The sequence below is a fragment of the Anthonomus grandis genome, chromosome 2 (genome assembly GCF_022605725.1).
Source record: "Anthonomus grandis grandis chromosome 2, icAntGran1.3, whole genome shotgun sequence".
Classification (NCBI taxonomy): Eukaryota; Metazoa; Arthropoda; class Insecta; order Coleoptera; family Curculionidae; genus Anthonomus; species Anthonomus grandis.
The window spans coordinates 28,741,193-28,767,275 of NC_065547.1; the positions used below are offsets into that span (position 1 = coordinate 28,741,193).

The 26,083-nt window shown below is 33.1% G+C and overlaps 3 protein-coding genes across 4 annotated transcripts; 1 reads left to right on the plus strand and 2 right to left on the minus strand.

Annotated features, from left to right (window-relative positions):
- Positions 1-6,360: 6,360 nt before the first annotated feature.
- On the minus strand, positions 6,361-7,178 carry LOC126750183 (NADH dehydrogenase [ubiquinone] 1 alpha subcomplex subunit 8). The gene is made up of 3 exons (XM_050459715.1): positions 6,957-7,178; positions 6,719-6,894; positions 6,361-6,661 (listed from the first exon to the last, which is right to left on the minus strand). Exons 1-3 carry the CDS (start codon positions 7,083-7,085, stop codon positions 6,436-6,438), a joined length of 531 nt encoding a protein of 176 aa, XP_050315672.1. The 5' UTR covers positions 7,086-7,178; the 3' UTR covers positions 6,361-6,435.
- A 7,826-nt stretch (positions 7,179-15,004) lies between these two features.
- LOC126750393 (probable ATP-dependent RNA helicase DDX56) lies at positions 15,005-16,838 on the plus strand. The gene has a single exon (XM_050460010.1). The coding sequence runs from the start codon at positions 15,134-15,136 to the stop codon at positions 16,790-16,792; it is 1,659 nt and encodes a 552-aa protein (XP_050315967.1). The 5' UTR covers positions 15,005-15,133; the 3' UTR covers positions 16,793-16,838.
- A 378-nt stretch (positions 16,839-17,216) lies between these two features.
- LOC126750394 (CCA tRNA nucleotidyltransferase 1, mitochondrial) lies at positions 17,217-21,549 on the minus strand. Of its 2 annotated transcripts, none has more exons than XM_050460011.1 (3): positions 21,285-21,549; positions 20,441-21,230; positions 17,217-17,758 (listed from the first exon to the last, which is right to left on the minus strand). In XM_050460011.1, the coding sequence occupies exons 1-3, from the start codon at positions 21,345-21,347 to the stop codon at positions 17,232-17,234; spliced, it is 1,380 nt and encodes a 459-aa protein (XP_050315968.1). In that variant the 5' UTR covers positions 21,348-21,549; the 3' UTR covers positions 17,217-17,231. The 2 variants fall into 2 exon arrangements, with proteins under 2 accessions (XP_050315968.1, XP_050315970.1); XM_050460013.1 differs by having other exon boundaries at positions 21,335-21,546.
- Between the last annotated feature and the right edge of the window lie 4,534 nt (positions 21,550-26,083).

The following is a 26,083-nucleotide window of genomic DNA, read 5'->3' on the forward strand; positions in this document are numbered from 1 at the left end:
TTCGGTTCTATACAGATTCTTCAAATTTAGACACCATAATATATAGAGTACTAACAATGAATCATCCTACTCAGTGCCGGATGTAATAAAAATGCCCCGGCCACAATATAGCGGGTTGAAAGGAGCGGGAAGATTTTTCTCCACAAATGAAAATGCCAATCTTTTGTCAAGAGTTATGAATTTCGATGAGTTCACTCATCATCAGACTCTAACACTAGTGTGATGTGAGTATGATGTGAGTCTGATGATGATGAGTGAATTTATCGAAATGCATAACTCTTGACAAAAGATTGGCATTTTCATTTGTGGAGAAAAGTCTTCCCAACCCGCTATAATATTATTTTGTTGCGAACATAAATTAATGAAGACAATAAAAAATCATAATTCGAATTATTGATTTTTTTACCTTTTTTTTTTAATTTTGAGAAACAAGACAATAACTGCTACATCAAGATTTTAAAAAAATCTTTACTTCAACTGCAAACACGTCTGACGTTTCGGGGTGCAAAGTGGTGAATCAAGTCGTCCCAGTGTTTAATCCGAGTCAATCCGACTCAATGCAAAGAGTCAAACTATTCATACGAAGCAAATAAAATGTAATATTCGATATGCTATTTCCACATTTGGGAACTCATTATACAATTACGTATAACTCGTTCGTACGCAAGAGTTTAAAGAGGTACAATGACGTACGAGTTATACTTTCCAACTTTTGTTTTGTACACTATGAAAGTGAATAATTTCGAATAAGAACTCAAGGTCTGAAGTGTATGTTTTTCTCAAATGTTTCAATATTCCAACGAATTTCACATGCATTCAGATTCAGTAATCACTGAAAACTTTTCATAGGTCCTTTCATATGCTAGGCACCTTTTTCTTAATTCAAAATCCACGTTGTCAAAGATGATGTTAAAAGTATTCACCCGACAATTATCACTAACAACTGAACTTCCCCATCTCTCAACTATGAGCCGTAAGCATGTAACTTTTTATTTCTTCTTCTGGTAACAGTCTTGATTCTCTGCGTTCCACGCTTTCTCTTCATACACTTCGAACTTCATTCGTGTATCAGCTACTACTTTAATCATCGATATATTCCCGTTTATAGTGGTTTATACTCAGCTATGCTGATGTAAACTATTTCAGCAATCTTTTATTAACAGCAGGGAATCTTAATCGTAAGAAACACCCAAGGATCCTCATGAATGCTTTTCAAATCCTCCAGTTGAATTCAAAGTCCTCTAGCTCCTTCTCGCGTAATCGCATCGTCAGTCCCATCTTCCTCAAATAAGATAAAAGTTTCAATGATGTTGCCATAGTGTTTATAAAGAATTTTTACCGTTTTTTAACTTTCAACAGATTTCGAATTCTCTCTTGGGACAATCATTCAAATGTGATTGTGATTTTTTATATTTAAAACACATAGAGAAAATACTCGTATATAAACAAAAATATTAAAATTTTAAATAAATATTCTAAAATTAAATTTATAAAAACACTGAAGATGTAACCGGCTTTGGTAAATAGATTTTTTTTAAATTGGAATGGAGATTCAATGCCCCTAATATCAACCGATAAACCCCGATAGCCGTATAATGAGGACTCCTCTTATACAAGGCCGAGTTATGCAATGGAATGTGCAGATCGTTTCTATGTCGCGTAGAAAATCACATCCTCAGCGTATATTGCTCTATTTTGAACAAAAAATCTCTGGTCGTGTTTTTTACTAATAAAACCAAAGAAGCAGAATACGGGAAGCAGGGCCTCAGTAACCGGACGTGCAACGCACGCGGGCGCCACCCGAAAGGGGCTAAAAAAAAAATTATATAATGCGCTGGGTGAAGTTAAACTACTACTTTAAATAAAATCTGGTGCACTAAAAACGTGAAAATAATTATTAGGACACATTACGAGACTTTCTAAAGATCGGACCTCTTTAAAAATTAACAATTAATTTAATTTTGCGCCCTCACGTTTTTATTTTTAATTGTTAAATTTTCAGGTCAGGATATCACTTGATCTCCTAATTTAAAAATTTGAAGGTAGCTCTCACCCTCGCTCAGGGGTTGAGACTGTGGGGTTAAACCAAGGATTAAGCATAAAATATGATAATATAATATTTTCACGGAAACCTACTAAAATATGTGCGGAAAGTTTTGTAAGAATCGGTTAAGTAGAAGTAGTCCAAAAAAACTATTGCAAAATTGAAAACAACAATAAATAACTACACAGATCGAGCGATATTAAATAAAATCGTTTATTAACAATTAAATGCTTATTTTAAATTTTTGTTAATATCTAAAACAAAAATTTTAATTAAAGATTTGCATTTTTTTTAACCAAATTTGAATAATATGCAGTATTCGTAAATCGCCAAGCTTGTCTATTATAAACGTGAAAACTTGTCGAGCATAATGTAATAATAGGTCCAGACTTGCATATTTTATGTGTGTGTATTTTTTTTGTTATTACGTAATAATTTAATAATTTATATTTCCAATAAAAATAAAATTTAAAAAATATCTGTTGCTTTATTATAAAATAAAAAAAGATGTGTTTTTTTATAACTGGAAAATAAGGAAAAATATCAAAATAAGTGTAAAAAAGGGGGTGGCATCCCAATTCGTTTTAACCATTTAACCTTGTCTGAGTACTAAACGTATAAATTTGACAGAACCCCTTAATCGTTATCCCTGACGATGGAGATGTTCTATGTCTGAAACATGTTGAATTGATGGTTTTTAAATAAATTTAGTATATTATATTCAGTTACCCATCGAACTATTAACTCCACTGCAAGAATGTACTCCTTCAAATATTTTTTGTCCAGTAAACATATGTCCGCAAATGAGCCGTTTGGGCTTTAGAGCAAAAAAACTGTTTTGGGTATCGTTGATTTGCGCATTAACTGAATCGCGATTTATAGGGCAGAAATCATTTCTTTATCATCTATATTCCGAAGATAATTGTTTACTTGTTCCCTGTCCGTTTGAATGCAGATATTTATCTCCATTTTCTACAAAATACTTTACCTCGATTATTGCGAAACATCCCTATAAACTTTACAAATAACATGTGGTTTCAACGTGAAGGGGCACCACCACATTTTGGTGTATTTACCGTATATTTATATATTATTATATAGTATTTACCGGTGTACCGGTGCACAAACGTGCGCCGGTATTTGGCGATTAAGCGATTTCTGCAACAATGGATTGGAAGAAAAGGTCCCATTGCCTGGCCCGTGCGTTCTCCTGATCTCTACCCCCTACATTTTTTCTTTGTGGTTATCTAAAAAGTTTGGTCTACGAAACACCCGTTCCTTATGACGGAGATCTGTTAGCAAGGCTAATGGCCGGCTGAACCCATGTAGAAGCTATTCCCGGAATGTTCCAAATAGTTCGCAACTAAATTGCCCAACAGTGCACTCTTTTTTTTCAAACAAAATAATGATTAAGCTGCATTGCAAACAGCGATTCAACTAATGAGCAAAATAATAGTACCAAAAACGGGTTTTTTGCCCTAGAGCGCAAACGGCTCATTTGCGGACATATGTTTACTGGATAAGAAATATTTGAACCACCCCTTGAAGTTTGTCGGTATAATTTGTCTACAACCTTTATTATCACTGGCGATTTTAATGTGAGGTTCAACCCAACCCAACCCAACCCAACCCAACCCAGGTCAAGGACAATCTGAGAGATTTGTTGACCTCATTACCAGTTTTGTTTTGCATCCGTCAATAAGAGAGCTCACTAGGGGAAAAAATTCCCAAGATGGATTCCAAAAGAGAGATTCCAAAGAATGGTTTTACAATATTCCTGGATCTTGATACACAGTCACTGTTGGCGACGTTTTTCTGTCAGATATATGGGTATTTTCTGTAAATTTATGCAGTACTCACATAATTCGGGTGGAACTGCACATATCAGCTATCAGAAAGATATAGAGCCTTTTAACAATATCGTTCAAGAGATAATACCAAACGAAATAAATGCTTGTAACTTTAATGAGACATTTGTGAATGCTCCAACCACATTAAAACAATCACTGCCTCCGCCTTCTAATGATTCTTTGACATATTTCACTGGAAATCGTGATCCTGGCTTTGCTCTAAATGAAGTTACCTTTAATCAAGATGCTATGAAGAATAGTTAAAGTAGATATCCATCTGACTTCAATATGCGGGTCATTAAAAAATTTGATTATTGTTCCCTTGGCGAGGTTTTCTAACTTAGGTATTACACAGGGTATTTTTCGCAAAAGTCATAGCAATATAAGAAAGCTTTGAAGTCGGATCCTGAGAACTCAACCAATTTCTCTGATTTCAATTTTTTTAAATCTCAATTTTTTTTTAAATTCCAGAAACCCTGTTGAAACACCAAATTGCGTACTAATTTAAGTAAGTTCCTGTTCTATATGCAGCAAAATGGTTATAGTAGACGTGGTAGACATCAACACTCCACCAATTCAGCAGTCAGGGACCTGTGTGATAAATTTTGAGAGGGTTTTGAAAGAACTGTCTATTCTCACGCCCTTTTTACGACGGCTTTCGATTGTTTGGAGTATGGTATACTTCTTAAGAAGCTCGCTTACTATAAATTTGACAATCTGATTATTAACCTGCTCCAATCTTACTTGATTAATAGGAATTAATATGTCTATTTTGGAGGTGGTAGATGTCACAATGTTTATTATCGATCCATAGTACCACAGGGATCGGTTCTTGGGCCTATTTTATTTCTGATGTATATCAACGATCTGGCCAACTGTCATCTTGAATCGGTATTTTATCTATATGCTGATGACAACATCTTTGACTGCCGACAGTAGTAGTCTATCCAGTCTTGGCACCATGACCGAGCAGTCATGCACTGGACTGAAAAATTGGATCGTTTTAAATCAGATGATGCATGAATGAAACCAAGACCCAGAATATATTTTTTCCCTTCGATACTGTGGTCCTTGCCTTCAAGGTCTAGACGAAATAGTAACTTTCCTTGGTATCACATTAGATACAGGTTTAACTTGGAAGTCACATATTGAGGAACTCTTAGCCACCTGACTTTCAACTTGTACACTGAGAAGCGCTTATTTTGGATATTTCTACTCCCTAATGCCTTACTCTTTGATTAACTGGGGCCATTCTGCTTATACTTTCAAAATATTTGCGTTACAATGAAGATGCGTGAGGCTAATTTCTAAAATTTCATTCTAAAGAAAATGATGTAGGTTGGAATTCAAGAGACTGGGGTATTCTTACATTTCTATGTGTCTATATCTTGCAGTGCTTACTGTACTTGTCATGGGCCACGTTCGTCGGCTTATTACTTCATTATTCATTCTCACCAAACTAGAAACCAGAGATAATTGGTGCAGCCATATTGAAGACTGCAAATCCTGTAACAGTATATCTTATTATGGGATACAGTTTTTTAATGTGTTGCCTCTCCATTGTTGTCCCTTGCTGCAATCAAGGTCAAAACTAGAGACTACCTAATTAAACATGCCTTTTACTCTCTTGAGGGATACCTCCGGTCCAATTTTACTGATATTGATTAGGTCTAGGATAATTGATTGGTCTTTGGCTTGTGTTCTGTGTTATTATTGGTTGTATTCTTTTAATATTGCATCATTTTGTATGTGAATATTTGTTTTTATGGTCTTAATAATAAGTTTTATCATATTTTCATTTTTAGGTAAATGCATTTTATGTATTTTCTTTTTTACAGATGAAATGAAGTGTATACAAAATTTACAAAAATAATTATGAAACAACTAGAGAACAAATTAGAATTCAGCCTAGAAAACAGGCACGTTTCAGAAAAGGGTATCACAAACATTATCATTGGTTAGCAATAAAAATCTAATTGAAATATGAGTTGAATATAACAAACACTTTATTTCTACTTAAGAATAAGGAAAAGTGTGTATAATGACTAAGAACCATAAGAAACATTCCAACAAGAAATTCTGGTTTAAGATTTCCCTTATGCAGGATTTCAGCTACAGTAAAGGCCATATCTAAATATTCACTTACCATATTTTTTATTCAGAAATTCCCAACAAACTTGGAGTAGAGAATTGATTACTTGACTATTCTGAACACTTTGACTTAGAGACACTTGAACTTTACATAGCAATTACATTACAATTACATTTAGCAATAAATGCTTGTTTTTTCAAATGTAAATTAATTTTTATTGCTTTAAAAAAGAAACCATGAGCAAACGTTATTTGACTTTGATATTCAATTGTATTACATTTCATATAGCTTTATAACAATAGTTCTAAATTAAAATTTTATGCGTATAGGGGCCTACAATCAAACCATAATTAGGAGCAATAAATAAATGCATCCAAATTTAAACTAGTTCTTTTATATTAACGCTCTTACTAACAAAATGAAATACTACATGAATCCCTTTTGCATATCTACCACAAGAACAAATATCGAGATCCATATTTGGCTGGTGGTCTCTCCTCAGTTGTTTCTGGCAAACCAGGAGTGGCATCTGGATACACGGCAGGTCTGGGCTCTTCTGGCTTCGGACGAGCAGTTTTATGCACATGTACCCGATTAAAGTAGTCAAATGGAGGCCTATCAATACCTAAATTGTCTTTGACACATTTGTCAAAGACCGCTTGTGTTTTCCTACAACTGTCACAAAGCTATAATTCATTCAACTCCAACAAGATTTATTAATAAATATCTTACGGTGTGAATTGTTGATCAGGACTAGACTTGTCCAGGCAGTTAGCATACTGAGCAAACTCATCAGCACAAGTCTTCTTAATTTGCCTAAAAAAATTCAAGGAACAACTGGTTACTATCTTGCCCTCGTTGATACATGCCCGTGGGTCTTTCGTTTCATTACGGCACAAAATGAACTCCTAAAAATAAAGGGATTTTTGCAAAATAAACGGGAGGCGATTAGGTAACATCGTAACCTCACATTGTTCTCGGCTTCGCAGACTTTTCCCAAGTGGAACGCGCCTGCTTTTAAGGCTGGGCCGGTTAGGTTTACTTCTTGGACCGTTAATTCTTCGTCTGAGGGTATGAAATGGTCATCTGTAATAGTCATTTTCAACCTTTCAAAAAATTCGGTTTTACTAGGGACTAGGGAAGAAAAATAGTAAAAATGTCAACACCACCCCCACCTCAACAGCATTCTGGTTGTCAGCTGTCAAAGTGACAGTTGATTTGTCAAGTGATTCTGAGGCATATTTTAGCGAGTAAGCGCCTTACTCGGTTGCCTTACGATATCTTAAGCGTTACGTCATCATATGGTTGCGCTCGAATGACGTCATGTCTAACAGTTGTCAGAATCTAAATATTAGCTTTAACTTTCATCGGTATTAAATTCGTTTTGAAAACTGACCTAAACCATGAAAATACCCATTTGTCTAAGTTTTTAAAAACGTTTTGAGTCTAAATCCAATCTCATACATTTTTAGAATCAGATTTACAAATACAATAATCAAAAAAAGTTTCTGGCTTAAACATAACCTCACTCGTTTTTTCCACAGAAATAAACACAAACTAATAATCAAAAATACATTTTAAAAAATATCCGTCCAACCTCACCTCCAGGGTCTTCACTGTATTTTTTGCAAATCTATTCGCTCTTTTGATAATTTATTCTTTTCTGCATTTTTATTTGGTTTTGATTTTTTAACTGTCTCATATACATTAATATTTAATAAATTAAAACTAATACTAAGAAATATAATGCTTCTCGACTCTAAAAAATATTAAAAAATTGATATCCATATTTATTGTTTATTATTGTTTGTATAGCTTCCCTTTGACTTTGACATATCGAGTTTATTAACAAACGCCTAAAGCGATTTATACGGTGACGTCATGACTTGATCGCTCGAATGAGATGTCTTATAGTCGCTTATAGGCCATGGGCGGAGTTAGGGGGGGCTCGGGGGGGCTTAGCCCTCTTTAAAATGAAATTAGCCCCCCCAAAAAAATTGTTCAAAACGTAAAAAAACAAAAAGTATAAGACTTAAAGAATATGTGGTTGAAGCTTCCATTTCCGCAGTACACGAAGAAACGTTCTTAAATTCACCTGTGATAAAAAATGAGGCACAAAAGTTTTGGCTAATTTCAATTTATTATAGGTCTCTCGACAATATAATAAATCATCTAAAAATAAGATTTTCTTCCGAAAGTCAGAAATTACCTAAATCTGTCTTCAATTGTTTGCAGATGGATTTTGATGGTAGTTTGGAAATCGAATCGATAAGGAGCTATTAAAAGCTGAAATGACCGTTATTGGGAATTGCATAAATAAAAGCCAGAGCCACAACATTACCATTTCTGATATTAAAGTTGTATTAAGAAAAGAGACTTTTCCAAATGCATATACCCTTATGCAAATAGCATTAGTTTTGCCAATTTCTTCAGCGTCCTGCGAACGCTCTTTCTCAACAATGAGAAGAATTAAAAATTGGTTTAGGTCAACGATGGGGCAGGATCGATTTAGTTCTTTAGCACTAACCACTCTTAGTATTGAAAGTGGTCTAACAAAGTCATTGTCGCCAGATGAAATTTTAAAAGAGTTTAAAAAAAAAGGAAATCGAAAACTTTTGTTAGAGTAGTTATAAGATAATTTTATTGGATTTCATTTTATTTAAGGACATTTTAAATAAATTTTGCTTTTACTATTTTTGAAGAATTATTGCGTTTTATTAAAATGATATTGGTTTTGAAGGTGGCAGACAATGGAGAAGTAATATCTAATTGTCGGATTTGCATTGTCTTAATTAATTTAACCAAAGTTAAACACGACGTTTTGGTTGGTAAGTATCTCCAACCGTTACCAAGTGTAAACTGCTAGTTTACACTTAATATAACATTTTAATATAATAATGGTTGGAGATACTTACCAACCGAAACGTCGTGTTTAACTTTGTCTAAATTAATTAAGTCCGACAATTAGATATTAAAATGATATTATTTTGAACTTTGAAATTTTTCTTGAAAGTTTAAAATTTTTTCAAAAACTAGCGACTTTTGACTTTTGGTGTGTATGCAATATACTCCAATACGCTTACAGAATGGTTCATACATTATGGATATTGCAATAAAATTCAGAAACGTGTTCCTTGGATGAAACCTAACATGAAAATAAAAGTAAAACAAATTCATGATATTATGTAGGTATATAGTACAGCAAATTAGAATAGAAGCTGTTTAAGACTATTCTTTTTTTTTTAATAATTTTAACGGCTCATAAGTGAAAATGAAGGTGCCCACCAAAAAATTTGTTACCTCCGGCGGCGCCTGGCGGACTTTTCTTTAATGGCCACCCCCTCACCTCTCCGTGTAACTCTGCCCCTGGATGGGGGCTTTAGCCCCCCCATTTTTAAGGCTCTAACTTCGCCCATGTTATAGGCGCTTACTCGCTAAAATATGGCTTTGGTTGCCCTACGATATCTTAACCTTACGTCATAATATTCTTGCGCTGGAATGACGTCATGTTTAATAGCTGTCAGAGTCTAAACATTTGTACGTTTTCGTGGCATGAACTTAATAAATATACCTGCATTGGGATTCTAAAATTACGATTAGACACGAATATTCGATGACTGATTCCAAATAAAATGTACAATCGTGAGTGTCTTGCGAATTGCCTAGTTTTTATCGATTTGTCGACGACACGCTCTCGTATATCCACGAACTTAATAAATATACCTGGACTGCCAATTCAATGAAAAGTAAATGACCACTACTAGGGGGCTGCCATTTTGCGTGATTGTGTCTTTTCGATGTTGGTCACTCTGACAAATGTCAGTTGTGCCAATTGTAGGGAAATAAAACAATTAAAGTTTTTGAGAGGTTATGTTTACAAATACAAAATAGAAAGTAACATTTAGTTAAGAATTTAGGATAGTTGCCTTAGATCTGTGATTTTTCTAGTACTTCTGTAAGAATTTCGTAAAAGTTTATAGAAGAAAGTAATCCTCATTTAAAATGAAACAAAATTTCAATTAACTTGAGATAGATGCATGCACTTTAAAATATTTTTTTATTATATTACTTAACAAATTTAGTTAAAAACAATTTTATTTTCTTTCTATTTTTACTATTACGACTTTTACTTTCCCTTCTATGTAAGGTATTTCTACATTAATAGGTGCAACCATCTATAAAAATCAAAATATAGATGATTTTATGAGGGTTTGTTATTAGCAAGGGTTTATATAGTAAAAATAAACAACTCTATATATTATTCTATCATAAATAACACAGACACACAATTTACAATAATTCGGTTTTGAGAAAAGGTGAACCAAATACGTTTAAATAAGGATGGTGTTACATTATGCACGTATTAAATAAGGATGAAGCTACATCGCCTGTTGCAGACGATATACCCAAGCGTCGTTTAAAAATCGTCAAAAACTAGGCAATCCGCTATACTCACACGTCAAACGTCAGCGTCGTCAACTCACGAACTTAAAAATATACCTGGACTGCTAATGCATATGGCCACGATACCCAAAAATGACCACTGCATGGTGGCCGCCATTTTTATAGTGGTTGTGTGCTTTTGATGTTGGTCACTCCGAAAATTTTTAGTGTTGCCAACAAAAAATATATTAAATAGCGGTAATGAAGTTGACATTTGACGTGTGAGTATAGCGGATTGCCTAGTTTTTGACGATTTGTAAACGACGCTTGGGTATATCGTCTGCAACAGGCGATGTATCTTTCTCCTTATTTAATACGTGAATAATGTATCACCATCTTTATTTAAAGGTATTTGGTTCAGTTTCTCAAAACCGAATTATTGTGAATTGTCCGTCTGTGTTGTTTATAATAGAATAACATATCGAGTTGTTGACAGAATAATATATTTTTTTCTTTATAAACTCTTTATAATTACAAACCCTCATAAAATCATCTATATTTTGATTCTTATATATGGTTGTACCTATTAATGTGGATGTGGAAACACTGTACATGGAAGGAAAGTAAAACTTAAAAAAGTAATAGTAAAAATAGAAAGAAAATAAGTGTTTTTAACTGAATTTGTTAAGTAAATACAAGCAAAAAGTTAAATGAATATCAGGATTTTCATGGTATTAGCGTTGATTGAATATTTGGGAAGATACGCAATCCTGTGTTAAAAAGTGTACCCGGTCGACTATCGGATTGCCGTTCAGTTTCGTGCACCGTGTGGTGCTGCCGCGAAGCGTCATATCTAGGAACGATTTATTTTAGCTGTGTGGACTTGGCTTTTGGCTTCTTTGAGTCAGGTTTTCAACGACGCTGGAATCTCCGGTTACGCGGCCGTGTTGGATATTTTTTTAAGATATGGGATGATGCTGCCAATTATGTTTTTATTATTTTTTTTGAACATACAACACGGTGTCATTTATGTGGTGGTCAAGTGATAAGTGATATACTTAAGGGTGGAGGCATATTGAAATTTCTTAAAAGTTAAATTTTATAAACAAATAATTACTTACCAAAATATGTTTTTGAGACAAAAATTAATACAAAAATATATATAAAAAGCTATTTTTACAAAATTACCAACAAAGTTTAATAAAAGTTATAATTCCAACAAACATTGTTTCCTTCATTTTGTGTTCAAGAGGGTCAAGTTTTTAAATAAAAAGCTTGTTGCACTTAATTAACTAAAAACTAATATACAAAAAATATGTGGAACAAATTTTAAGATATAAGTAGGTTTCACGTAAATATTATAAAGAATAATTGAAATAATTCATATAAGACTTAATACCGATCATAATACACCTTCTTGATCAATAATTTTTTGTAAAAAGTAACCCATTTTGTCATGTGATTCAATATCTGAAAAATTGTGCAGCGTAGTGACATCTGTAAAGTAAGGGGTTGTGAGTGAGGATGTTAATAGAAATTGAAAATAGGCCACATTTTAAGTTTTAAGCGACACAGGAAAATTCTATATTACCAGTTGTTACAACTATACTTAAAACTATAAAAAGATACCTAGTAACAAAAAAAAAACATTTTGTTTAAAGACCCCGCATCACGGTTATACAGGACGTCAATAGAGGTGGTATAATTAGAGGAAAGTTGAGCAATATAGTGTCCTTTTATAATAAAATCTAAATACTTCCTAAATTTTGCAAAAAACTGAAATTTGGCAAAATCATTTTACTTTTTTCTGGCGTTATTTCAAAATATATGACAAAAGTATTTATTAAATGAATAAATTATTGTGACCACTTTTTCTCGCCTATACGATGACACCTTTAAAATTTAAAATACGACATTCTGTCTTTAAAGAGCCATCATCCACTTTGTTTTTCTTTGTCGGCGCTATATTGACCATTTGCAGTTTAACGACGCGGGAATCTTTGGGCGCCCGGCCGTTTTGTTATTTTTTTAAGACAAGGGCGATGATGATAACAGCGCTTTTATTTATTTTGTTATTACCGATATTTAAATGCGCTGTGATCTCGCATAAATAACTAGATAAATGTGGTGGTTAAGTAATGTATGAATGTTTGAATAAGGGTTGAAATGTTTTGAATAAGGGTGTAACAACACTATAAAATATCGAAAATAGGCCACACTTTAATTTGCAATACAGGGAAACACTTAATTACTAGTTCTTAAAACTAGAAAAAGTTAACATCTTTAACTTTTAAATACGACGTTTAATAACTCTTAAATCCTTCTTTAGAGAGTCATAATCAACTTTTTTTCTTCTTGTCGACTCCATGTTGGCCACTTGCAGTTTTGAATAACCCTTTTACAACAAGAATTACTTTTTCAACGAGGTAATTTCTAGTGAGTAGTTGGAATCATCCCTATTAGATATTATATACCTCTCTCTCTTTTAAATATAATTTCGAATTTCAAAAAAATCAAAACATACTTTATTCATAAATATTGGTACCTACTTGTTGACATGGTACTTCTATGATATAAAGTAGGCACATTAATCGACATATTACTAACACATAATTTAAAAACAATACACAATAGTGGGTTCAACATACTAGTATAAACACAAAATGTATTTTCAATTTCAAAGCAAGACGACTTAAAAATTTTTTAGAGTAACATCACAAATTCTAACCTTTACATCTTTACTAAAAACTAATTATATACTATTGGCCTGTTCCTAACTATCTTAAAAAAAATCTAATGCTATAAAAATACTTGCTTTTAAGAAGTTTCGTTAAGAACTTTTTAAAGCGAGGAGAACTTCTAAAGACTTTTATGACACTTGGAAAATGATTAAAAATTTTTATGCTCAAGTAAATAAGAGAATTGTTAGTTCACTTTTCGGGATGGGCATTGGAATATTGTATTTTTTTCAGATATTATAATGTTTTAAGGAGCCATTATTTTGAAGATACAATTTATATTTTTTGTATATTAGGCAAGCAGACTCAACAATAAACAAGCAACACAAGGAAAGTATCTTTAAATAGGGGTCTGCATGTCCTGTGGAGATTTATGACACATATATTTAATGGCTCGTTTCTTAAAAACAAACATCGAGTCAAAAAGCCGTTTACTAATGCAACTCCAAAATGTTATTCTATACTGTAGGTATTTTTGTATGAAAGTAAGTTCCAACTTTCGACAAAAAAAATAGACCGTTTTTGCAGATATCAATCTCAGTTTGTTTAAAACCACTCTAACAGCATAACATAGCCAGCCGTCTAGCCAGTTTTTGCCTCCTGACATTTTTCCATAAAACTTACGTTTATGATCGATAACAATTCGAAAAAATCTGTTAAAATTATTCACTTCCAATTCTTTCTTGTGAATCATGAACTGCTCTGAACATAAAAACTTAACAATTTAGTCTTATCTATGTTTAAAGACAACAAATTAGCATCAAATCACTGTTTAATCATTAATAAATCTTTAGAAATTGTTTTTGTTAATGTGCTTTTATTATTGTCTGCCCATAAGATAATGGTGTCATCTGCAAAAATAGTGAAGAATCCTCTTATCTGGAGAAACGCCAGGTCATTTATATACAATAGAAATAAAATAGGACCGAGAAACGAACCCTGCTTACTACACAAAGTTCAGACAAACTGCCATTTGGCCAAACAAACTTTTTTCTGTCTAACAAAACAAAATTTTAATCATTCTAGAGCAACTCCCCTAAACCCATATCTAGAAAGCTTACCGAGCAATATTCCATGGTTGACACAGTCAAAGTCTTTAGAGAAGTCGCAGAATACCGCTGCAGCAAAGTGACCTTCTTCAAGCTCAAATATAATCTCTCCAGGAATGAAAACATTACTCGACATTCATTTAATATGTTACTTTTTTTAATTAGGAAAGCTACCATTCGTACTATAACCAATTTCTCAATAACTTTAAAGGCTTTTTAGGCTTTATTTTTATCTTTTTCATGAATTAATTTCATCATGAAAACAATTATTGAAAATACTTAAAACACTAAAGACCATAAACATAATATATTGATTTAAAATTTTCTTAAAGTAAAAAAAAGAAAAAGAGAAAATGGCTCTCATAGACATGAAGAGACAGTATTTTTAAGAGTTCGGATTGATTTTTGTAGATAAAATAGATAATTTTCTGTGAGGTTTATAATTAGATTTTTTTAAAGATTTTCTAATAAGATTTTGAGATTCCCATATTAGGTTGTTATAAATCAAAGTCTTAATTAATATACGCACACTGATTAATTTTGCCTAAAGGAGCCATCGTCTCACAAACTAAACACATTTACATATATCTATCTATTTGTGATTATGATATCCAAGAAAATTTTTTAACAACTACCAAATTGCAATACGGCAAACACGAACCTGTGCAAAAACTCTCCCACACGACTCGGATGATCGGCCGATTACTAATGAGAAGCGACGGACGAAATTATTTTCGCGCATACTGGAGAGAATCGCCATCTATTTTTCACGCATATTTGCGGTCACGCTTTAGCCCATAAGGTTGCGTATCTTCCCAAATATTCAATCAACGCCCGTAGCTTGTCACTGTCAAACTCACGTGGCCTTCTAACCTCACTTTTTAATGTTTTTCATGTTTCACAAACAATTTTATTTTTGTCTTAAAATCTTTATTCTTTACTAATAAATACACAGTAAACCTCTCAAAAAAGGCGTCATGGACGAAGACCAAGAAGAAAAACCCCTAAATTTCCACGAAATGGAGTTAGATGACCGCATATTAAAAGCCATAGCGAAACTCGGCTGGGCAGTTCCGACTCTAATACAAGAAAAAGTGATTCCGCTAGTGCTGGAAGGTAAAGATGTCTTAATTCGGGCCCGGACTGGATCAGGAAAAACTGCCGCTTTCGCCGTCCCCGTGATTCAGAAAATTCTAAATTTCAAACAGACCACAACACATCAAGAAACGAAGGCACTAATCCTGGCACCCAGCAAAGAACTGTGCAACCAAATATGTAAAGTCTTAAAAGATTTAACCATAAAGTGCTCTCGAGAAGTAAAATGCCTTGATATTGCTCCACAAGAAGATTTAACTATTCAGAAACCATTGCTCACTGAGAAACCTGACATTATTGTAGCTACCCCGGCAAGGTGTCTTCAACATATACTAGCTGGTAATATTAACCTAAAAAAGTGCTTAGAGATTCTTGTTATTGATGAGGCGGATTTAGTATTCTCTTTTGGCTATGAAGCTGAAATTAAACAGCTTCTAGACCACTTGCCTAGTGTCTATCAAGCTATACTAGCCTCAGCCACTCTCAGTGAAGATGTAAAAAGCTTAAAACAGATTGTTCTACACAACCCAGTAACTTTGAAACTAGAAGAGCCAGAGCTTGCCCCTTCAAGCCAATTGACGCACTACCATCTTAAGGCAGAGGAAATTGACAAAGCCACCATATTATGCACTTTACTCAAGTTACATCTAATTAGAGGGAAAACTATTATATTTGTCAATACTGTAGATAAATGTTATAAAATCAGATTGTATCTGGAACAGTTTGGTGTAAGAACTTGTGTAATGAACTCAGAGTTGCCCTCAGCAATCCGATGCCACTCAGTAAATCAGTTTAATCAAGGAGTCTATGATATTATAGTAGCTTCAGATGAAAAATCCTTAGAATCCCCTGGAACAGAATCAGCCCCTGAACCAACAAAGAGGTTCAAAAGAAATAAGGACAAAAACAGTGGGGTGTCAAGGGGCATAGATTTCCAGTGTGTATCAAATGTAATCAACTTTGACTTTCCCTTGGATGTGCAATCTTATATCCATAGGGCAGGTCGCACTGCTAGAGGTAATAACCAGGGCAGTGTGTTATCTTTTGTCAGTATGAAGGAGCTTCCCTTGCTAGAAAAAATTGAAAATAAACTAAAACAAGGACAAGATGATTCAGTCTCCTTATTTAAGTCCTATCAGTTTAAATTAGAAGAGGTAGAGTCATTTAAATATAGGGCAAAAGATGCTTGGCGAGCTGTAACTAAAATTGCTGTAAGAGAAGCCAGACTGAAGGAAATCAAACAGGAAATATTCAATTGTCAAAAGCTGAAAAGTTACTTTGAAGACAACCCAGCAGATTTGCAAGTTTTAAGGCATGACAAGGCATTACATACTGTTAAGGTGCAAAGGCATTTGTCAAATGTACCTGAATATATTGTGCCTCCCACATTAAAAAATCTGTCAGGCATAGGTAAGAAGAATAAGAGGAAAAGAGATTATCAGTCTTCAAATATTGCATCAAAAATCAAGGCTAAAAAAAATAATCCCCTTGCTGCTATGCAGTTTGAGGGATTTAAGAAGAAAAGGAAGAAGATTGCTTAATTTTTTTAAATTGTAAATATAGAAATAAAAATTTTTTTTTTATTAAGATATATTTATTTTTTTCCAAATTCATCTCAGGAATATTATACAAAAGTCCTTTTAAGAACTTAATTGAAACACTTTGTAAATGTGAATTTCAAAATGAAGTTGTCAATGCTAAGATTCTATATATTACAGCACAAGGAGTCTTGGATCATATTGTTGATTTATTGTATGCACTCAAAGTTGATAGACTAGATGCTCATGTTTCCTTTAAAGGATATATCATATAAGCAAACTGGCCCATCCAATAGATGATATTAAGTTTTTAGGAGTTTACTTAGGCACAAGACTAGTACACAATCCTAGCAAAAGTATTTTAGTTCTCTGGCATCTCAAACACTTTAACGTCAAGATCTTTACTGGGAATAGGAATAAAAAGCCATTGTTTTAGTAAAATTTATTTATTCTTCTTTCCCTCTGCCAATTTTGCTTTCACCATAGAAATATTATCTAAAATTTCACTAGTGCTTAACTGAAATTCACTATCTGCCCAAATATTCTTTAGCTCATGCATCATCAGACCCATAATTCTCCCTGTATCCACTCCATTTTCCTTTAACATGGTTCCATTTATGGGGAAACTTGGAATTTCCCACTTTTCAAACTCTTCCAAATATGGTGAATTGTTATATTTAAGCACCTCTATTACATACTGCCTTATAACATTGGGTTTTGACTTGGACTTAACAACCAGCTGTTGATAAGGCAGTAAGGGTTTAGGATGCAATTTTGGTTCTCTATGCTCAATAATAAATGTTGTCAAATCTCTTTCAAATGCAGATAATTTTAGTCTTGCATGTAAATTGAGTGAATCCTCAACAGTATTTAAAAGGGAAGAGACTAGGGTTATGGCATTCATATTTAGGTGACCACTTTGGGTCCAGACTCTCTCAAGCTCTTTTATGTTTGGGTTTCTTGGTAAACCTAAAAAAATTGGTGAAATTAAAATAACTGGGTAATTTTATGGAATCACACAGAAATTTAGAGAAAAAACTTACATGTCAAAAGAAATGAGTGACACATCTCTAAATCAAAACAGTTCTATTGATTATTATATTTTGCCAATGAGCAAAACACAATTTATAATTAGTAGATAATTAATATGGTGTATATTAAATAAATCCTTGCTGAAATGTTCATATCACAGTACATGGCCCAACAATATTTTATGACATGAAAAAAATTGATGTAGAAGGGAACACAAAAGTTAATTTTATAAAGCAAGTCAGAATTTCCTGTTCTTCTATGAAATATATCATTAAAGAAATAATTATACAATAATAATGTCAAACCATTACATAAACATTAAAACATATACATATGTATTAGTGGGTTCAAAATTAAAAGTATAGTAAGGACAGCATCATTTATTGTAGAAGCCCTGGGTAGATTTTGAACTGAGACCGATGGTCAATAATCAATTAATAATTGGTATGAATAAAACAACTGCTCTATATACAAAATAGTTTTCAAACTTTCAATACCATGGTAGGAAGGAATAAGAAATCTGGTTGTCTGCGGACTGAACTGCGATTATAAAAACAACCTATAACACATACACGGGCTAGCGCGCATGTGCTGCTCAGACCGTTAAAACATACTAACCTAATTACAACTAAAACAAGAATAAAAACTTTCCCAATTATAATTAATTAGAAAATATGTTATTAAACCCTAAAAACATATAATAGCTAGAAACAAAGAAAATATAGGGTAATAATTCACTATATCAATTACATTAATAAAGGTACAATTTGTGCAATAGGCAGAGAAAGATGAGGAAGGGCAGCAAAAAACATGAGCCAAGGCTGGAAAACCAGGGCAACAAGCATTCCAAAATGAACTTTACTATTAAAAAATATACCTACTTGAAAATGATTATGAACATTCTTAACTATTTATGTCGAAATTAATATATGGTGTATCCTAAAATTGAAATACATATTATAATGGTATCGATTATTTTTTAAAAATGGATTTTATTACTTATTTCTAAAGAAACTTATACAAAATTTCAATGTTTTGTGACCCCTAATTTCCAAGATATGTCATTTATTATTTTTAATATGCCACACAGAAGTCAACTGAGGTAAAATAAGAGATTCAACCAATAAATATTTAATGGGTTAATGAAGTAAATATTTAAATGGGTATATTCATTCTAATTCCATAGAACTTCTTCAAGAAGTGATTGGAAATTAATAAACATTGAAATATATATAAAATAATTTGTCCATTTATATGATTGTAGGAAGAATTAAAGAGATTAAATTTGGCTTTGATGGACTCAGATTCAATCATCAAGTAAACATGCAGTTGCTTAATGCAAGGGAGGGTGTACACCATGCCTAGATGTTTAAACCATGCCTAGATGACTAAACCCTAATAGCTGCCAGTACTCTATTTACAGCACCCAGTCCTAGATTTGCATCCTCAGGCCTAAATGCAAACAGAAGGTGAGGAGAGGCAGATTCAAAGAAAGGAAATGGGTGAAAAGCCTTCTCTCAAAAGCTATGCAACTCACTCATACTCATATTATAAAGTCAAGTACATTGAATTGTTACAATTACATTAACCTATTGTGAAAAAAAAATTCCCTCCCAAAAGTGAGCTCTGGATCAGCCACTGAGCTGAGTGTCATCAGCATAAAGATGAATGTAGATTGAGCTTCTTTAGTATTTTTCTCAAGGATTGATATAATGAATAATAAAGAATGCTTATAGGTCTAAGCTCATTCAATGAAGTAACCCTTACTGCTTTGAGAAAAGGTCTTACCAATGCAATTTTCCATATGGCTGGAAATATTCCATGAAAATAACCTATTTCCTAGCAAAGATTAAAAATCTTAGCCAACACAGGTGCAATATAGTTAATGCTAAATAGCACCATGTCATACCCTATTATTACCTTTGATTTTGTGCAAGAGAATGATATCATATTTAGGCACTTTAAAGTGAAAAGTTTTCCTAGGGGGCTAATAAAGTGTTAGTAATAATTTATGTCAATAGGAATAGCCATATTAGAATACCCATGTTGGTAATGTGATAACTTGTGCAACAAATGTAGGTAATGTGATAGCAGTGAAGAGGCTGAAATGATTGAGTTTGTCAGATGATTGCTTGCAATAATTTAATTTTGGCCAATTTTTTTTAGAATTATTAGAATTATTAATGTTACTTATGTTTTGAAAGTCAGCGATTAAGAGATATTTCTTAAACGCCAATCTTCAAAGTTACTTAAGTCTATTGAAGCTTATCATAATGAGACCTGGACCAGATGAACTTGGATAGCAATTTCAATTTTGTTAGAAAAAATATGTCTAATAAATGTAACTACTTTCACAAGACTTTTCCAAGCCAAGCAGAATTCCAATTCTTTTTGTTTTGTTGAATGCTGACTGTGTTCATTGATTTTAAAACAAAACCTCTACAAAAAAATAAATTCTGATACAATTACCAGCTTTATTACCCAAGAGTTAATTCATCAGAAACCACTACTAATTAATAAATTAATTATTAACCAAATGTAGGTTAACAAGAATATATTTGAAATGTATATATCTTTAAAACTCATGTCCAGGGAATTCACATATTCAAAAACTCTTACCAATATATTTAGACAAGCCACACTGCACAATGACTTGCATCAGATCACCTGCAAAATTCCCTTCAAGTATCTTTTTTAGTTCAGTCCATATTCTCTCACCGGCAATCCTTTCTAATCCTGAACCATTATCCTTAATTGCTGTTAAAGTTTCTTCCTCATGTTTGTTTCTTTCTAATGATATTCTTCCATAAAACCTAAAATACCTTAATATCCTGAGATAGTCTTCCTGGATTCTTGCTACTGGATCACCCACAAAAGCAACTCTCCTCTTTTGCAAATCATCATATCCAAAAAAATAATCATAAACAGTTCCATCAAAACCTAAAAACATTGAATTTATGGTTAAATCTCTCCTCAATGCATCAAGTTGCCAATCTTTAGTAAACTGCACTTCAGCATGTCTTCCATCAGTTACTACATCAATCCTTAAAGTAGTTATTTCATAGTTCGCCTTATCATTTATCCTTGGGGTTATTGTGCCATGTTTTTCTCCATTCATGTTAATCATCCGAACCTCTTCTGTCTCAAACATCTTTTTCATTTCAGTGGGTGTCGCTGTGGTGGCAAAATCCAAATCTTTGGGGCTCTTGCCCATAAGTAGGTCGCGCACTGCGCCTCCTGCTACCCGGATTTCATAATCATACTTCTCAAATAATTTTATTAGGGTTTTCAGTTCATCTGTGAATAGTGAGTGAAATTCTGGACTGTCAAGCTTGAATATTACAGGATCTGGTCTGTGGTTTGGGAGGTTCATTTTTAGTTTTTTTATGTAATTTTCAGTAAGGGGAGCCTGCAATTATTAAAACACTTAGATTATGTGACGTTTCAGTCGGGAGAGACTAACATTTGAATAGGTACGTTTTAGGCAGTTTAGACATGAGAAAACTAACTTACGGCTGATTAACATATCTCATATGGGTATACCAGCGTATAAATTATAAGTTTCAATTTTGGCTTTATATTTTCTATAATATAAAGTCTCACAACTTTATATTATGATTAATTTTTTAATTTAAAAATTTAGGTTAATTCAGTTAATTGTTGAGGTTATGTTATGATATGGTATGGGCACTTTTCAGAATTCACCGGTTGAATTAACCCGTTAATCAAAAAAAAAATTCGGTAGATCTCAGGTTGCCGTTCGGTTACTTAAACATTCGGAAACGATTCGGTTGATTTTCCTAGAATTTTTCTGATAGTTTGCAGCTTTAATAATATCGATTTCTGTTTGTTTATATTTTAAAATTTTTCAAAGCAAACCAAACAAACTATGGTAGCATTTTCCATGAAAACATTGAAAGGTTGCCACTGTTGTGATGTTTAAGAAACTAAAAACCAAACAAAAACGACCCATTTCCATTGTAAGGGTCTCAGTTTCTGTTGCTATCAGCTTGTGGCTTTTATAGTCGGCACCTTAGAACATTGAATGCCATGTGTAATGTATTCAATGTTCTAAGGTCGGCACCAATAAACAAACAAAATTGAAAAAAAAAGTGTACTAAATTTGTACGTAATTCTTTTACTATTACTTTCTCATTTGACCATCAAAATAAAGTTAAAATATCCACAAAAAATCAAAATGAAAATTAATCAACAACAAATTTAACAAAACTAAGCCGAAAAATGCAAAACTAGGTTAGGAATCCTGGGAAGAATCTATTTGACCGAGATTCCACTTAAAAATCCCGGTTAATCCGATACCTCTTCGGTCGCAACCAGCTGATTTCACCGGTTAATTTTGAAACGTGGAATTTTTTGTACCGGGTTAATTCTGAAACGCCTCGGTTATTGCCGGTGCAACCCGGTGTATCTACCGGTGAATTCTGAAAAGCGCCCAAAGTGTGTGAAGCTAGCGTCCGATCGATATCTAGCAACCAAAATCGAGAACGCAGCATAGGTCGGTTGTCAGCAACTAATTTATAGTCCGCGCTCCCTGTTATTTAATCAATATAATGCCTGTATCTCCTGAAATTCCCAAGGGATTTTAATAATTTTTTGTCCAGATATTAACAATGAATACCTAAATCGGCTTACGATGGTCTCAAACCTCTACAAATCAATGTTTTGTTGAGAAAATTAATTAAAAAGTCAAATGTTAAAGAAATGAAAAAGACTCTAACTCAAATTTTCAAAAATTCCCATAGGATTTGGATAAACCTTTTTTCTATAAAAGATAATAAATATCTAAACCGATTTCAGATGGTTGCAAACCTCTACAAACGAATATTTCTTAATAAAAAATTATTGAATTGTTAGATGTTGAAAAATATAAACGACTATAACTTCCAAAACTCCCAAAGGATTCGAATAAAACTTTTTTATGTTGTTAATAATAAATATGTAAACCGATTTCAGATCGTTGCAAACCTCTACAAATGACAGTTTTTTGATAAAAAATTATTGAATTGTTAGATGTAGAAAAATATAAACGACTATAACTTCCAAAACTCCCAAGAGATTCGAATGAAACTTTTTTATGTTATTAATAATAAATATCTAAACCCATTTCAGATGTTTGGAAATCTCTACAAACGAAAGTTTTTTGGCAAAAAAATATTAAATTCTTTAGTGGGTAGTGGCTTCACCGAGCCCCACACTGTCCTGGAGTGCCTTGTGCGTGTGAGTTTGTGCGTAAATGCATTCCCCGTCATGTAATAAAACAAAATAAAAAAAATACACCAAAGAGCGTAAAGAATTGTATTGTTAGGCATCTCAGTGGGTAAAAACTTAACTGCTTCTAACAACATACACAAATTCCTGGCTTAAATTTCCAAAAGAATTTTAACTTACACCACACACTGTTACGAACGAGGTCTATGTAAATTCTCCTTAAATAAAATTAATGAAACCTAGGATATTCTTTTTAGGCATCCTGGTAATAATCCAACCAGTCGTAATAACGTAAATTTTGATTGGACCTTTCTGGAAAATATTGACTATTGTCTCCTGGAAGAGTGACCATACCGTGGGCGTACAAGCAAAATCGTATAAGTCCATAAAAGTGAATTGTGAGAAAAATGGAAAAAAAGATTTTAATTTGCCTGTAAAAATTGTTTTTGAATATGTGATATTTTAAAGCTGTAGATATGATTTGTTAGCTTTTTTTTTAATGATTATTTATCAGTAAAACACCTATATTATCTAAGTTTTTTTTTATTTTACGTTTTTTACATACAGGTTGGACTTACATTTTTTTTCTGATAAATTTATTTATTTTGTTGGACATAAGTGATTAATGGTAAATCATCGTCATCATCACTACTGTCTGATTCGACCAAGTGTTCTGGTGTTTGTTCAACATTTGTGGATGTTGGCAAAGAATTGTACCATCCATGGAATTCGGCCGGAATTATATTGTTATGGCACAGTTTTAGAAGATCCTCTTTCTTCTTTTCAGTGATTGGCAGTTGCTTGCTGTATAATGGTTTTAAGACCTTCGGAAAAGTTGGGATTTTCCCCCTTCCAAAAACATTAATATACTTATAAGGGTCAGAATGCATGTATTTAAATTCAATTATGCCTGGCTTGTCTTTTGAGTAACGTAATGATTTGATTAGTAACCAATTGACTGTGTTTCCTTCTGTATCTTTACTCTTATTTCGAAGTATTTTTACAGACAAAGCCTTTAGATCATAGAAGTCATTAAATTTTAATTCTTGGACATTGTATGGTTGACTTTTTTTGTTTTTATTTCTGTTTGATCTGGGGAGTCTAAAAATATTAAGCCAATCTTGAATTGTGTAAACTGGTACATATTTCTTTGCATGTTCAATTGAGCTATGCATGGAGTCCACCTCCATGTAGAAATGCCCACTTTCCATAAAATTATTTTGAATAACTTGAAGGTGCGTAACCTGCACTAAATAAAGCAGTAAAGCTGCAACATGTTGGTTGCGGTTCTGTCCTCCACATGTATCGGACCAGAGTGACACCCGATTTACATGCAGAGGCAGTTGTGTTAAGTATTCAAACAAACAAGTGCCTATTTCTGAACTTCCTCGTTTTCCGTTAATCTCAGTCCAGCAATAACAGTTGGCATCATTTAAAGGCCGAGTTATAAATAGTAAAGTTGAAAACACATAGTTTTCTTGAGTAGTACATGGGGCTTACGTCGGAGCAGGGTATTTGAAGGACTGACTGCAAATCAAAAGTTGCTGAAATAAATGTCGGGTCGTTAAGAGCGCATATTTTGTCCTTTTCTTTGGCAGAGTAGCAATCCCTTTTACGACTTTCATGTCTTTCAAATTTTTCAATATCGGTCTGACTCTCATCACCTTTCTCATGTTTTTCACAAGTTTGACAAAGGTCTTTTTTAGGGTGAAAAAAGGATAAATTAAATTTGGAACCAAAATACCTTTTATACGTTATGAACGATACAGCTTCTTTTTTTTCTGTTTTACATTTTTCCTCATAAAGGTTGTACATCTTAGCTATTGATAATTTGCTGTCCAAGTATTCCTTTTTAGTTGACTTTCGGGAATAATCGGATGGTACGGTCGGAAAACTTTGAATGTGCCTTTCTACATCGGCAAGAAGTTCTGGCCTGGTTTTGTTCTTGCGTACCGATTTGCCACGTCTGTCTTCACCGACATAGACGCCAGAAGAGCCTTTATAACAAAATGCATTTTTTACAACATCAGCACTTATACTAAGAGTTTTCAAAAATAATAACAAAGATAAAAAAAATAAAATCAAAGATAAAAACAAACTCTTAGTTTGTTTTTATCTTTTGTAAAATAGTACTGTTTAGAATTACTTCTAGGAGCCTTATTTCCATTTCTCTGTCTTCTTCTCTCTGGAGAAGAGCTTGTGACATTTGCAAGAATAAAATCTTTTTGCCGTGTAAAATTATTCATTCTCCAATACGTTAAACACAAAGTTTGCCTTTCCTCTTCTAAAAATTTTGTCTGACATTTAAAACGACACTTTTCACAGTTAATGGCTTGAGGTTTCTTGGCTGGCGGCTGTTTGTTGTTAGTCACATAATCAAGTCCCTCGCGTCTTCTTTTTTTCGCCACAGCTCTTTTCCACTTTTTAGGTTGACTTTCTTTACATCTTTTAAGCTGTGTGTCATTTCCAAGCTCTACAAAAAAATAGAAGTAAGGCAATTAAGGCATTTTCTAATTTTTCTGTGACAACTAAAAATCTTACCGTCATTTGAATCATCTGTTTCATTAAAGTCTGGATCTAGGATCGAGTCATCACTATCTTCAATTAAGGCTAAATCGTCTTCATTGAAGGAATGCTGAGACACGTGATCAACAGACGGTTCTGATACATTTAAATTTCCCACCTCAGACCCTCTTTCAATTTCTATATTTTTATCTAAAACTTAGAAAAAAACTTAAGTCCGTTAAGCTACTAGTACCACAAACAGGAAGAAAAACTTAAGTCCATTTACCTACGAATACCACAAACAGAAAAAAAACTGAAGTCCCTACACAGTTTAAAACTAGCGAATAAAAATCTAATAAAAATGAAACAGATAATAATTTGCTGTAACTGTAAAATGCATTTTAACTCTAAATATCCAAAATTTAAGAAGTTCTATCTACTTACCTTTCGGTGTAGCATCGCGCTGTTCCCCAACCTTTTCATAAAACCTGGACACGTTAGAGCCTATTATTCTATTATAACTAATAG